Raw genomic sequence first — 15,933 nt, 5'->3', positions numbered from 1 at the left:
GCAAAACACAACTTTGATTTTTTCCAGCATACGGAAGATTGCACCCATAAATCTCTTGGAATTATTAGGAAAGCCTTGATCAGAGAGTCCAAATGCTCAAGGTAAGCATCCCAGTACGCCTTCCAAAAGTCAGCCCAGGCTTTGATGCCCTGCTATCAGAGGAATTCAAGGTCACAAATAGATCAAGACTTAACTCTACTGATTGGTTCTTAGCTATATTAACCCTTCCTCATCTATAGAACATGTTTGTAACAGGCTGTAATGGAGATCCACAGGAAACACTTTTTAAAAACTTGTTAAGCACTGATTTCCTCTGTAGCACTGAAAATCCACTGGACCCTCCCCCCGTCCCACTCCTTTATAGTACCTGGAAGCCATGAAAAACAAGTTCTGGAGTGCTGTTGGTGTGTGTGTGTGTGTGTGTGTGTGTGTGTGGGGGGGGGGGGGGGATGGTGTACTGGTCATCCATTAGTAACAGAGAAAATAAATAATGCGTGATATCAAAAGTCACGATATTCCCATTATACAAACAGTGCCCTGTAATACATAGGGGATATGTTATGGTCATCAGTGAGAAACAATAATTACCTGTAAAATTGATCCTAATCAGATAACTCAATTGATAAATTCATGACGTAGTTACATTCAGTTTTATGTGTGGAGATTTTTTAAATCATATTTCTGGTCATGATACATTTATTTATACCACATATTTAAAATATAATGGTAAAATATTTTTTTTAATGGATATATGTTTTTATGACATTACAGCTGTGGATATATATAAAAAAGAATCACTGCAGTCACCATACCACAACTATGTTCTAAATATTTTTAATCAAACAACAACTGAAATAAGTAAAGTTATACTTAGGTTCAATTACTAATGTATCTGACTGACTCTGGTAGAGTTCACGAGGGAGGACTGAGATATGCAGAAGCATCCACCGCTTAAATGACCCAATTGACCTTACAATTCAGCCTGAGTCACACAAGGCATCATGACATTTCTGTCATTTAGAGACAAATGGACAGCTCAATGGCTGACTCTGGCGTTGTCCTGGACCAGCACTTACACTGAGCAGGCATTTAGTCACACATCGATATGAAACAATCAGCCAGAAAGGAATGTTTTCAAGTTGCAGGAGTTCTACACTACGAGTTTCATTCTCTAACAGACTCTGCCAAATATGCAGTGGTTCTAAAGACAGGACATATTGGGGCCAATTTTCACTTCTGGCAGTGGCAAAAAAACGATGATAGTGGATCGGCCGCCCGATAAACATCCTGCCCAATTTAAATTGAGCGGGGTGTACAACAGGCAGCCAATCCACTACCGTCATTTTAATGCCACTGCCGAAAGTGAAAGTTACCGTCATTCTCTCTTGATTCAGGCAGCCCAAATAATTATCACTTAGTAAATGCGCATCAAAGTACATCAAATTTTTTTACAGCACGTGTAAGAGGAAATTTTCATACCTAAGCTAAATGGAAATATGACAGCAAGTTTGTTCAAAAAAGAGCTATTTATAGGAATAAAAATGCTGGTCATTCAATCGATCATTTTTCATTTCTATAGATTTGTCCTTAAATGTGTGATGAAAATATATTAAGTAACAGTCTGATGGGTTACCTTAGCATTTGAACACTATTCATGCTGACTAATTTACTTCATCCTTCGACTAAAGTCTCGAAGAGTACACAACATCAAACTGTGCACAGCCATCTGCACTAAGGGCCTTTGTCGTTTTTTGAATCCATCACAACAATTCATGTTGTGATTTTAAAAAAAACAGCTGTGATAATATATTAAACTTTAACTTTAGTATTAATCCCCAAGCACCACATTTCCTGTTAATGGTTTTGTCATAGCCCCTTAGCATAAGGTGCAGCTATAGCTCAGTTCAGCCGTGTTAAAGCTCCAATACCCCATGCTTCATGAAGCATGTCACACGTTTGCAAACCTTTTCTTCCATGAGCAGTGGCTAACATAGCGCAGATTACACTAAACATATTATCAAGTAACTACAGTACTTCATTAGCAATTGATGAAATGGAACAAGTTCAATGCTGCCCAACTCCTCCATCTGTCATGCGATCTTGATTAGACACTGGATCAGTCTGACTAGTTCACGGTATTATTGTAGATTATTATTAATTGGTGCAGGCCATGAATATACCCTTCAATACCCAGGTCACGTAAACCTTTATGCAGAGATCTTTATGCACTAAATAAATTTAGTAACATGTTAACATTCCTATTTTAAGTGCATGGCTTTTCCCCCATTATTTTATACACTGGTAAGGAGCAGACATGAGATATGAGGCACAAAAACAACTTATTTGAAGATCTGCTGTTTTCTATCTACATTAGTACAAATTTAGGCCTGCATAAAAGAGCTTAGTTTATGATATTTATGCTAGACAGAAATACAAATTAGCATTTGCAATGGTCTGACGAGAAGCAAACTCTACAGTTTCATGCAACCCTCATTATGCATTTAACAGGACATCTTCCAACAGAAATTACTCTTTCATTAAAAGTGCTATATTTATACATGGTAAAGCAAAGGATACTCTGTTTTATCTCATGTAATATATTATCAGAGCCACTAATTTAAGGTGATTGAATCAGTTAAATTGTGTTTTTATTTTGGGAATGTTGGTGGTATTGTAAGGCTTGAATTCCATGATAGTAGGCATATTTGTACATAGGGGTAGATTTTTGTCCTATGGCCTGGACATAAAGCATCACCAAGGCAAAGCACAGAGATGAAAATTAGATGGGGGATATCATGTACCTTTAACAGAACCCACCTGATTTTCCTTCTGATGTATGTGTGTCTTCTACAACCTATCCTCGTGCTACCCCAGTGGGTGTCTTCCTGAGGGTGTCAAACTTGTTTTCATTTCTTCCAGTTTTTGGGGCTATTGGAGGCCACATTGATCCTTTCTGGTCCCTCCTGCCATGCAGTAAACATTGGCCTTCTGTGACAAGAGTGCCCCTCTGTCCCATAGAAGATAATCTCCTTCCCAGGAATTGCTTCCAGAGATTCTGTTTCTTCTTTATTCCTCCATGCAGCTCTATGATATTGGAAAAGTTTAGGCTTGGACACAGCACAAGCTGCTTTCTTTGAAATAACAGTAGCCATTTAAGAGGTTCTGCTTCACAGGGAATCTTGCCCCCACAATCAGCGAGTTCCCAGCAGCAGGCCCAATTTGGGCAGGAACACGCAGGAAATACTTAAATGGACTAGCTGTGGAAGATCACATGAGGTCAGCCTGTCTCAAATTTTTCAATCACTGCAACCTGGTCCACCCAGATCAGCCTTATAATTTCTTGAAAGGTAATCACCATATTCGTGAAAAATAATGTTTTACAAACCTTTGTTTGTCAAATGTACAACTCAACAACATAATTAATGTTGAAACATGTCATGGCGACACAATTGATGTTGAAACATGTCACAGTGCACAACATCATGAAAATTATATGACAATTTTAGCCCAAACAAAGAAATATGTTGTCAAACCTTTTTCATGAAGCCAGTGTCCTTTTAAAAGCAACAGAGTGAATCAGGTTGTAGAGTGGAGGATGTACCAAGACACTGGCCCACAATTTGCTGTGGCCGGTCAATGAACGGTACCCACCGTTAATTAGACTTGCCTTTGCTCGTTTAATTTCCATGAGATTTTGTTAAAAATGAAATTTTACAATTTCTACAGCACACATTCAGCCAAGTTGGACTCCATTTAAACAAATATTGATGTTAAAAATTCAAGGGATTGCTTAGTCAAGTTGCTGGAAGTGCGAGATGCCCTCGCCAACAGCACAGCGCCCTCTACAGGACATCTGCGATCGGAGTGAACAGGGCAAGCAACTGTGTATCTCCTTAATCAACCAGATTGAAGGACTGTGAAATGAAAAGCGCAGAGTCTGAACCAGGAAGTGTAAATTAGAATGGGTGAATTCAATGTCAAATCAGGTACAGAAAGAGAAATAAAGAGAGGGAAAGAAAGATTGGATTGAGAGAGAGAGAAAAAAGAGACAGAAAGAAAAAGTTAAAAAAAATTAAATTTTTTAAAAAGCTCCAAGAACAATTAAAACCTGAAAAAATGAGGCTCCGCACTTGTAATAGTTAATTTCCAGTGCCAGAGAGGTTGAGTAACAGTAATTAACACTTATCACGCCATTGAACAGGTACTTGACTGAAATGGACAAGCCCTAACTTTCTGTGACGAGTTTACTTCGTATCTACCATACAAATACAGGAACTTCATGCTGTTCAATGCATTTGAAGGGTGAGTCAGACAGCGAGATGCCATTTTCGCAAAACTAATGGCAGAGCAGCACATCACGGACAGCATCTTCCGGATTTTCGTGTTTAACCATGCGCCTGCCCTCGCCTGAAGTTGCTTTGCGATATGCGCATAAATAACGGTGAGCGCCGTTAGCCTCACCATTATTTTGACAGCAAGTTCTGGGCCATGAACTTGAGCTACTCCAATGTTAGTCTGAAATAACAGAATGTGATACTGTCACATTTTCTTGTACACTACTCTGGCAATGTAATCCTCGCTGTGTGCAAGGTTCTTTGATGTCCCAGTTCTTCTACAGTTTCCCACATTATAAATTTGACTGAATATAGCTCTCATGTAGGCAAATTCCATGTATATGCAAATATGAGTGCTCGTGTGAAGGCCTCTGCTTTCGGCTGGCAAAGCAAATGGAGGTATAACCATTGTTCCCTGACAACATTCCTGCCCAGATGGGTGCAGAATAAAGATAGCCTTGATGACCTGTTGTATGTCAGACATTGGAATACATATCCGAAAACATACATGGAAAAATTTATTAGGTTTGTCAAGATATACGTTGAAGCAGATTTTCTTGGTGTCCTGAGTATTATGCATTTTAAACCATGCTTCCTGTCTTCAATGCTTTGTGAAAAATGGGAAGAATCTCCACATAACACCACAGAGATGAATTAAGGGAAAGCCCATATATCAACTTGGCATTAAACGACTCAAATAATTCCTGTTTGCAATCCTGACTCCTGCACACAGGGTTTAATGCCCCAGTTGTATTACATTTCCATCTGTGTGGTGCAAATTTTTGCTCCACTCCAACTTCAAACGTGCAGTATAATGCTGCTCATTTCTCAGAAATTGGCCCTTTGGTGTTGGTAGTGTGACCATTTTGGAAGAGATGGCCTCACTCCACTACTGCTTAAGAGTACTCAGGTGGTCTGCTGTGTTGCATTACATTTTCTAATGTAAGAAACTAGTCAAATATTGCACCAACGCCGTTCTAACTTCACCAATTTCATTGGCGGCTGAAGGCTGATAGGCAGAGCATGCAGGTATTTAAATATGCATGGTGGAGCTCTGCTTTCCCCAATTTCAGTGCAGTGTTAGGAGAAATTAGAAGTTCAGCAGCCCACTTGTGGCAATCTTGGAACAGTCCACATCATTGCTTAGCAAAGTGGGGACGATGCTGCAGGTCCCCTCTCCCCGAAACCTTACGTAATGGGAGCACAGACTAGTAAACTTACTCCCAGTATATCTGAGGCACTAGCAACACAATATAAGCTGATCGTAAAGAAACACAAGGCCAAACTTTTATCAGTCCACGTTCATTGGTTCAAGAAGACACTATTACTGAGCTGCATTTGCTGATCCAGCATTAGGTCCATGCTATTTTAAATGAAGGATGGTTTACGCAGCTTTTTGCTAATTTGCAATTTGTATTTTTTAAACCTAAATTGCACCAAGCAAACACTGCTTAGCCAAAAATCAAAATGTGTACTTAAGGGATTAGAACTTATTCCAAATAAATACAACCTAAATCTGCTCAGCTTAATTTTTCCATATCACTAGCTAACTGTAGCCTTTCTATGGATCATGACTTCCCAAAGAAAAGAATATAACGCTAGAAAGCCTGGGAGAACAAACACTGCTGTTCTTTGTACCAATTACAATCCTAGCCTTGCTGTATCTTGGAGGCTTTATAATTTGGATATTTGGGAAGCCCAGTCTTAACAATGTGTGCATGTACTTGAATTTTCCGAGACTGTCAGAGAGCCCATGTATATTACAATCCACTGAACAGATCATTGGGATTTCATCACATTCATACACATGACTACATAACTGCCAAACACGTTTTAATAAAGATGATCCATCCGTTTTAAAGCAGGCAAATTTTGTCCTCATAAAAATAATATAGAACCCAGATTTTGCTGCCAAAATAACGTCGAGTTTAATGGTGCTTGCCGTTATAAATGTGTAAATCATCCAACAACTTGTGGCGAGGAAGAGATACCCTGTGAATTGCAAATCGCCACAAGTTGTTGGACGATTTGCACTGCTCCGCCATTAGCTTCGTGAAAACGGCAGCTTGCCCTCAATCTCCTCGTGTGTTTCATTAAATTGCTGCATGTGCGCATTAATTGCCAATTAACCTTGCCGCTGAAAGTTAGGGCTAGTACTTAACAGCTTAAGTACCTTTTAAATTAGGAAATTTATGCTTCTGTAATGTGACACAACCTCTCCGGCCCAGAAAGGGAACAACTTAAACTGTGGAATCGCATTCCTATAGATGGTAAATTATTGTTAGAGATTTTTTACATTTTAAATTATAAGTTTTTTTCTTACTTTTCCTTTCTGTCTCTTTTCTCTCTCTCTCTTAATCCAATATTTCTTTCCCTCTTTATTTAACTTTCTGTATCTGATTTGGCTCTAATTCACCCTATTTCCTTCTCAGTCATTCCTCTGTTTCTTTCTGAATCTTAAATCTCATTGATTAAGGAGGTAGGCTGTTTGTCCCGTCATTCACTAAGGTCCCAGATGCTCCATTGCCCATTATCAGCTCATACTACACTTTCAGCAACTTACAGGGCAAAAGAATTTTGAGCTGAAGAGTAAGGGAAAAAGTCTAACTAACGCGGCACACTGCGAGATGCCCTGTGCCAACAAAATCTGGGTTATTCAGATGTTTATACTTTAAAATAGCTCACTTTCTCATCCCTATTGTCATCATCGCGCACTCTCAATTTAGCTAAAGCACAGTCAGCTGAAGACTGAAGCTATTTCTACCCTGCCGCAATAATGGGTAGAATTTTGCTTGTAAAGTAACGGCTTGTTAACGACACACACGATTATTAATGCTCAAATCGGGGGGCTAACAAGTTCAGGAGATTAAGAGATACGGCTTGAGTTGTGAATCTCCAGAATTTGCTGGTCAATTTACGCTGCTCTATCGTCTGCTCCATACGAACTGCATCTCGCCCTTAGCCTCCCCGTTTTTTTAAGTACTCGCTGGATTTGCACATTAATTGCCCATTAAAGTTGCTGCAAAATGTTAGGGCTGGAAATTAACAGCGTAAGTACCTTTTTTTAACGACGTGATAATTGTTAATGCAATGCCAATCGACCTCTCAGGCCCAGAAAGGGAATAATTTAAACTGTTCAATCTCATTCCTACATTTTAAAATGTCAAATTTTATTTTAAAATTTTTTTCTTACTTTTCCTTTCTGTCTCTTTTTTTCTCTCTCTTAATCCAATCTTTCTTTCCCTCTCTATTTCTCTTTCTGTACCTGATTTGACTCGAATTCACCCACTCTAATTCACCCTCCTTCTCCGTTGTTCCTCTGTTTCTTTCTCAATTCTTAAATCTCATTGGTTATGGAGACAGACTGTTGGTCCTGCTGTTCACTAAGGTCCCAGATATCCTGTTGCCCTCATCATGCTGTTGTCAGCTCGCAATTCCAGCAAGTTACGGCGCAAAAGATTTTCAAGCTGAAAAGTGCAGAAAAAAGTTTAACTATCGGTGCGCACAGCGAGATGCCCTGCTACAGCAAGGTCCGGCCCAATGTGCATTAGGTTCAATCACTTAAAAACAGCTACAACTGACCCAGTATAATATTTCCAACCTAGTTTCTAATAGGCATGAGTGAGAAAACTGGCACCAGTTGGAGGTAAGTGGGCAATATACTTCTTTCCAACTGATGCCAGTTTTCTGACTCACGACTATTAGGAACTAGGTTGGGACTGCCAAAGCTGATTTAACATAATCATTAAAGCCAGTAGAGAGGAAACTTGCACCACATCAGTCTGTGTGGGATTATAACTCAAGTCCCAGAAATGAAAGGATAGTGCACCAGCCCACTGCACCACCAAGTCCCCAGATTGTGCACCTTAATTAGATTTAGATAGGTTCTGATTCTGTTTACCACTCACCCCAACCCCCTCCCCCGCAACAGCTGTTGCCTATTTGCAGGGTAGGTCAGCAGCTCAGCATTATATTTATTTGATTACAAACCATGAGGAGGGAAATTATTGCCCTTGGGAGGGTACAGAGGAGAACAACAAATATGATTCCAGGTATTAGGAATTTGAGTAATGAGGAATGGGTAAACAACTTGGGTTTGTTTTCTTTGGAAAGGAAAATACGTCCAGATGATCAAAATTAAATTTTCAAGATTACGAAAGGAATTGACAAAGTTTATCTGGGTAAATTGGTCACCGTAGTAAAGCATTCAAATATGAGGGGACGCAAGTTAAGAATTAGAAGCAGAAGTAAAAGGGAAAATCAGGTGGAATATTTTCAGCCAAGGGGTAGTAGACTTGCAGAATAAATTGCCTGGGAAGACCAATGTGGTGAAGGTTAGAAGGGTTCAAGTGAAGCGTTTCTCAAGAGAGAGAAAGAGAGAGCGCGAGAGAAAGAGAGAGCGCGAGAGAAAGAGAGAGAGCGAAGGGTTTGAGGGATGTGGTGAGATTGCAGGAAGGTGGGGGTTGATCTTTGAAAAAAGGAACAGCTTATTGGGTCTAATGGCCTATTCCCATTTCTAAAAGTTTCTCGGACAGATTTTCTTGTTCCTGTGCTTAGGAAATTCAATGGGCAGGATTGCATATGAGAGCCTGCCCAATTTCCCATCCATTTATTGATGGACAGAAAATCAGGCAGGGTCCCTTACAGGCATACAATCCTCTATTCGCTGAACCCAGGCGATCCAATACACTCAGGCACAGGAATAGGAAAATCTGTCCCTCTATGTTATTATGCAATATTAGTCCTGATTTCAAAAACACAGAGCATGTTGTTGTTTGCTCCTCCGTAACCTTCTACTGTGAATCTTGTTTTCTGTGCCTCTAACTCCACTGATCAAATCCAAATCCAAAAGTATTTGAAAATACTGCAATTCTAGCAACGGAAGGGGCTTAGCTCCTCAAGCCTTTACCCTGAAACTCTTCATATAGTTCTTTTTTTTTAAAAGGACATTGTCATATTATATTTCTATCATTAAATCCTTGCTTGTAAACAGGACCAAATTAGATATATCAAAAACATTAGAAATCATGTAAGTATACTATAGTTTCACAGAAACAAGGGCCTCGATATTAACCCTCCCACGACGGGAGGGAGAGGGTCGGGGTGGGGGGGGGGGTCGAAAATGAAAAAACAGGGAACGCATCCCCAACCCGCTGCGTACTTGCCCGGTGCCGTTTTTATGGCAGTGGGTTTTGTGGCGTCCGAATGTCCCACGTGGAGAAGCGAGACACTTCAATAACATATTTAAATCAGGCTCCCACAGTGCAATTTGGCGCCTGATTTAAATTTTACAGACACCGTGCTTGTTTCCCAAGGGTTCCCCCTGGTCCCTAAAGTGTCCCCTCTGCTGATCGCAGCCTCTCTACCCCCTCCCAATCGCCGACCTACTCCCCTCCAGCCCCGATGGCCTTTCTCTCCATCTAGCCGATTGCAGCCGATCCCACCCCGTGATCGCTGACCTTCCCCCCTCTCATGACGGTCTCTCTCCTCCCTCCCCCCCAAGCCCCAAATGCAGACTTCCCACCTCCCAATTGGCGAGGACCGTCCCCAAGGGTCCCCAGCTGCAGTTTCTTGCCACTGGTTTTCCCGCCCGGCAGCCAGCCAGCCTGTCAATTTGGCCAGGCGGGAAATGGAAGAAAAAAATGATAATGAAGTCCTGTTATTAAGTTCGGCAGGACCTCTGCGTCCTCAGCCTTGCCGGGTTCTTCGTCCATTTTCAGCCCCTCTCCGCCTCCCAGTAAATATCGGGGCCAATGCTTTTTGAACTGTTACACAGATACAGAGGTAAATGGTCACCTTTAACACTCCCAGTGCAGAACGTGCGCTGGGAGCCTACGTCGGGAATTTGCATATTATCCCCCATGATTTTGTATCCATTATGGACAGAAAATTATGGAGGGTGACACGTGCTTGAGTTCCTGATATGCCTTCCCTGTTCATGAAACTCTGCACTGGGAACACTAAATTTGCAAATTTACCTATAATGGACTGTTCAAAAGTACTGATAAGGTACAAATTATAATTGACAAGGATGGCTACCAGTATTTTTGATACTCCTATCACATCACCCCTAAAAATGTCTATATTTATATTTAGGAATTTCTAGCTTGCAAGACAGAGATTCCAGTGCTAATGTCCTGTCAAGGAAGCACCTGTTACTAATGCAATACATTGCTTTAAGGCACAAGTGTAGACTAGAATCCTGAACAATATCATGTTTAAAAACAACTTGATTCTGACATTTTTTGCTCATCTTCTATCAGTTTGAATGCCTCACGCTATTAGAACTGGTCTAACGGCACAACAAAACATACAAATTCAGCTGCTCTTATCGCTGTAACCATAACTCTTCACCTATTAATCAATGAAAAAAAATTGACATCTCACAAATTCTTGCCACTTAAGGGACCTCATTTCTAAATACATGCATAGCTTAAACTCAAAGCACGATTTATATTTATTTTATCGGTACACTCAGTAGCTATGTCTTAGCTGGACTATTTGCAATAAGATTTTTTTTTTACAAGCGCAAATTTACAAAAAATTGTAACCATAAGTATTTAAAATGCTCCACCATTATAAAACAGGGTTAATAGGTGGTACCTTCACTTGGCCAAGGCAGAATGGTTTGATTGATCAGATTAATGAGACTAGGGTAAACCATTCTATCAAAGGAAATTCCTCATACCTTTTGTAACAGGATTTAACATTTGCATCAGTCAGTAAATTGTCAGAAAGAGGACATCCAGCTGCCTGAGGTTTGCAGGTATAGCTTTAAAGTTTCCCCAGAGAGATTTAATTGCCCCCCTGTGGGAATTCAGAATACTTAACATATTTCCAGACTGGACCATTTTGGCTCTGCCACGGGATCACCCTCAGCAGGCTGCAGTCACTACTGCAATGTATTACCATTTATAAATCCAAAGAATTTCCACTCCTCTACCCCATATATCGTATCACACTGCCCTCACTTCATTTTCTGTTTGAAGCTCCCGATATAAGAACATGAGAACGTAAGAAAGAGGAGCAGGAGTAGGCCATACGGCCCCTCGAGCCTGCTCTGCCATTCAATATGATCATGGCTGAGCTTCGACCTCAACTCCACTTTCCTGCCCGATCCCCGTAATCCTTGATTCCCTTAGAGTCAAAGAGCTATAAATTGGGCCGCCCGTTTTTTAGGCGCTACGCGGCCTCCTAAGGACCCAAAATGGCGTCCGGAATGCACACTTCTAGCGTGACGTGCGCCAGACACCATCATGGTAAAGGCGTTTGCGCACACGCAGATAACGAACGCCGGCAGCATGTAAAGTAGGGAGAATATGCAGTAGATCACTGTGCAACGCTGATTTAAAGGGACAGATACGACTTTGGAACTCAGCGCTCCAGCCAACGCATTGTTTTAACCTCACACAGCTGAACTGGTCGTAAACAGCATGGACGACCCCCACCAGCGCTATTTAAAGGGATCATGCAAGATTTAGAGGTTAGTTGCTGGATTATTGCTTCTGGCTGCTGATGCATTTGTACCTGTTTTTGGAGATCTCCTATACTGGAATACTAGGACTAGGGGATACAGCCTAAAAATTAGAGCCAGGACTTGCAGGAGTGAAGTTAGAAATGCTTCTATAGGCAAAGGATGATATAAGTTTGGAAAGCTCTTCTGGAACCGGTAGTTGATGCTAGCTCAATTGTTAATTTTAAATCTGAGATTGATAGATTTTTGTTAACCAAAGGTATTAAGGGATATGGGGCTAAGGCGGATATATGGAATTAAGTCATAATTGCTTGTTAACGTTCTGTGTTTCATGTACAAGGACACCCAAATCTCTCTGAACACCAACATTTAATAGTTTCTCACCATTTAAAAACTTTTCTGTTTTTCTATTCTTCCTACCCAAGTGAATAACCTCATATTTCCCCACATGATACTCCATCTGCCACCTTCTTGCCCACTCACTTAACCTGTCTATATCCCTTTGCAGACTATTTGTGTCCTTCTCACAGCTTACTTTCCCATCTAGCTTTGTATCATCAGCAAACTTGGATACGTTACACTCGGTCCCTTCATCTAAGTCATTAATATAGATTGTAAATAGCTGAGACCCAAGCACTGATCCTTGCGGCACCCCACTAGTTACAGCCTGTCAACCTGAAAACTACCCATTTATTCATACTCAGTTTTCTGTCCGTTAACCAATCCTCTATCCATGCTAATATATTGGCCCCAACCTCATGAGCCCTTATCTCGTGTAACAACCTTACATGTGGCACCTTATCCAACGTCTTTTGAAAATCCAAATATACGACATTTTTTTTTTATTCGTTCACGGGATGTGGGCGTCGCTGGCAAGGCCGGCATTTATTGCCCATCCCTAATTGCCCTTGAGAAGGTGGTGGTGAGCCGCCTTCTTGAACCGCTGCAGTCCGTGTGGTGACGGTTCTCCCACAGTGCTGTTAGGAAGGGAGTTCCAGGATTTTGACCCAGCGACATCCTCAGGTTCCCCTTTATCTACTCTGCTAGTTACATCCTCAAAAAACTCCAGTAGGTTTGTCAAACACGATTTCCCTTTCATAAAACCATGTTGACTCTGCCTAACGTCCTTAATGATGGATTCCAGCATTTTCCCAACTACTGATGTCAGGCTGACTGGCCTTTAGTTCCCTGTTTTCTCTCTCCCTCCTTTCTTGAAAGCAGGGTTACATTTGCCACCTTCCAATCCACTCGGATCGTTATAGAATCTAGAGAATTTTGGAAGATCACAACCAATGTATCCACTATCTCTGCAGCCACCTCTTTTAGAACCCTAAGTTGTAGGTCATCAGGTCCAGGGGATTTGTCGGCTTTTAGTCCCATTAATTTCTCCAGTACTTTTTCTTTACTAATATTAATTACTTTAAGTTCCTCACTTTTGTTAGACCCTTGGTTCCCCACTATTTCTGGTTTGTTTTTTGTTTCCTCTACTGTGAAAGACAGATACAAAATATTTATTTAACATCTCTGCCATTTCTTTATTCCCCACTATAATTTCTCCTGTCTCAGCCTCTAAAGGAGCCATGTTTAATTTCGTTACTCTCTTCCTTTTTACATATTTGTAGAAATTCTTACAATCTGTTTTTATATTTCTTGCTAGTTTACACTCATATTCTATTTTCTTCCTCTTTATCAATTTTTTGGTCATCCTTTGCAGGTTCCTCGCTGTCACGTTTACACCGAGTAGGGCCTCTTGAAAAATCCACCCTCAAAACAATTTTGAGCACATCAGGGTTTTCTCCAACTTGTTGGTCCATCCTACTGCTCAGATGTTATTAATAATAATGAAGGACATTCCTCTGACTCTATTCATTTCACTGCACAAAGTCTGTTCATGGAATTGCAGAGTATCATAGGCAATTCTTGAGGGAACATTCTTGCATATTTTCAATCAAAAACACACAAACTTTGAGACGATCAGAAAACTGACAGTTCTATAACATAGAAATACAACAGCTAATACCTTGTACATATTAATTTAAAAAATTGAAAGCTAAAAGCATTCGCCGGCTATGGTCTTTTAGAAGGAACAGAAAATAATGGCGGGCACCCTATGTATTCTCCAGTGCTCAATGTATCATTGCTAGATGGTAATTGTTAAACCTGGGCATGCCAAACCATACACAGCATGCATAAGTTTTCAGGTCACAAGAGACTCGCTCCTTTTATGGAAACTGCCTTTTAGCCATGAACACAAGAACCTTGGAACAAAAGGCAGAACTGTAACAAATACATCACGGCATGTCACATTTACAAGGCACACTAAAAACATTTAGCAACTAATTTCTCGTTGAGTATTGCTGGCATACACCCTTAGACCTATTCCACTGGGCACTCAAACTGGTGGTAATGTTCAACAGTGCATCAGGTTAAGGTATTAAGGGTGAGATGAGAAAAATTGCTGCCCAATCCTGATTTTGTCATTTACAAAGACTAATCAGATGGAAACAAAAATATTTTTATAAATTAAAAGTACATAATACCCAGGAAAACAAAGTAATTACCGTGAACATTTAATGAAAACTAAGGCTGCTTTTAAATCAGCTAAAAGGGCTAATGGACAACAGGATAGTGAACAACTGTGGTAGTATTGTGAAAAACTTTTTCAGCTACTTAAAGAGTCAGAAGACCAAATTTACTTTGAACTGTGTGAATCCTTAAATTTTATAAAATAAAGTATATTTTGAAATTAAAAGAAATGAAAGACTGTATTGGGCCATTAAAAGATGCCCAAGGACAGGTTAGAATGGACTCTCAGTGTATCACAGAGATACTAAGCAAGTACTTTACTCTTGAAGACAATGCTCAACAGACAACGTTAAATGGAGCTGTGAACAATAAAATTGTTAATATTAAAATAAATGAGGATATTGTCTTAGATAGAATAAGGAACCTTAAAATAGATCAGGTGCCGGCCCAGATGATAACCACCCTAGGATCCTTAAAGAAATGGAAAAGGTGTTATCCGAGCTCCTAGCCCATATCTTTTAATAGCTCACTAGAGTCAGAGACTGTTCCCTCAGATTGGAAGGATGCTAACATAGTTCCAATTTTTAAAAAGGGGGATAAGACAGAACTGGGTAACTATAGGCCCATTAGCCTGACTTCAGTAATAGGTAAGATGCTGAAAGGTATCATTAGAGATGCTCTATATGATCACTTAGATAGAGAAAACATTATCAGATACACTGAAAATTGCTTTCAGAAAAGGTCATGTTTTACAAATTTGATTGGATTTCTTGTATAGGTCACCAAGTTAGTGGATGAGGATAACCTGGTAGACATTGTCTACCTGGACTTTCAGAAAGCCTTTGATAAGATACTTCACAAGAGGCTTCTTCACAAGATAGAATTTTGTGGAATTAGTGGTAACCTGCTGCGGTGGATTGAGAATTGGCTGAATGCCGATAGGCAGAAAATAGTTGTCAATGGATTTGGATCTCTATGGAGACCGGTTACGATTCGTGTCCCACAGGGATCAGTGTTAGGATCGTTGCTCTTTAATATCTTCATTAATGACCTAGATGTCGGTGTTGGGGCAATAATCTGCAAGTTTGTGGATGATACCAAGTTCTGTGTGAGTGTTAGGACTGTAGAGGATGGTCAACTACTGCAAGCAGATTTCAATGTGTTGGGAGAATGGGTCTGTGTTTGGCAAATGATGTTTAACTTAGAAAAATGCAGTGGGCAGGTCTAATGCTAAATGTACAACAACAACTTGCATTTTTATATTGCTTTTAACGTAGTAAAACGTCCCAAGGCGCTTCACAGGAGTGTTATCAAACAAAATTTGACACTGAGCCTCATAAGGAGATATCAGGACAGGTGATGAAAAGCTTAGTCAAAGAGACAGGTTTTAAGGAGCGTCTTAAAGGAGGAAAGAGAGGTAGAGAGGCAGAGAGGTTTAGGGAGGGAATTCCAGAGTTTTAGGACCTAGGCAGCTGAAGATAAAAATCGGGAATGCGCAAAAGGCCAAAATTGGAGGAACACAGAAATCTCGGGGGGTTGTAGGGCTGGAGGGAGTTACAGAGAAAAGAAGGGCCAAGGCCGTGGAGGGATTTGAACAAA

At 40.5% G+C, this 15,933-nt stretch overlaps 1 protein-coding gene across 7 annotated transcripts in view; it reads right to left on the bottom strand.

Moving 5' to 3' along the window:
• Positions 1-15,933, bottom strand: part of prdm5 (PR domain containing 5) — a 327,858-nt gene that overhangs the window by 85,094 nt on the left and 226,831 nt on the right. The window contains exon 16 of one of the 7 annotated variants that reach the window (XM_067990844.1): positions 2,818-3,084. The exons of the other annotated variants lie outside the window; for them this stretch is intronic. Coding sequence (XP_067846945.1) covers positions 2,855-3,084 — 230 coding nt within the window. The 3' untranslated portion in view covers positions 2,818-2,854. The remainder of the gene's footprint in view (positions 1-2,817; positions 3,085-15,933) is intronic. 7 annotated transcript variants of the gene reach the window in all.

The sequence above is a fragment of the Heptranchias perlo genome, chromosome 1, assembly GCF_035084215.1.
Source record: "Heptranchias perlo isolate sHepPer1 chromosome 1, sHepPer1.hap1, whole genome shotgun sequence".
NCBI classification, from domain to species: Eukaryota; Metazoa; Chordata; class Chondrichthyes; order Hexanchiformes; family Hexanchidae; genus Heptranchias; species Heptranchias perlo.
This window is presented reverse-complemented; position numbering and strand designations above follow the sequence as displayed.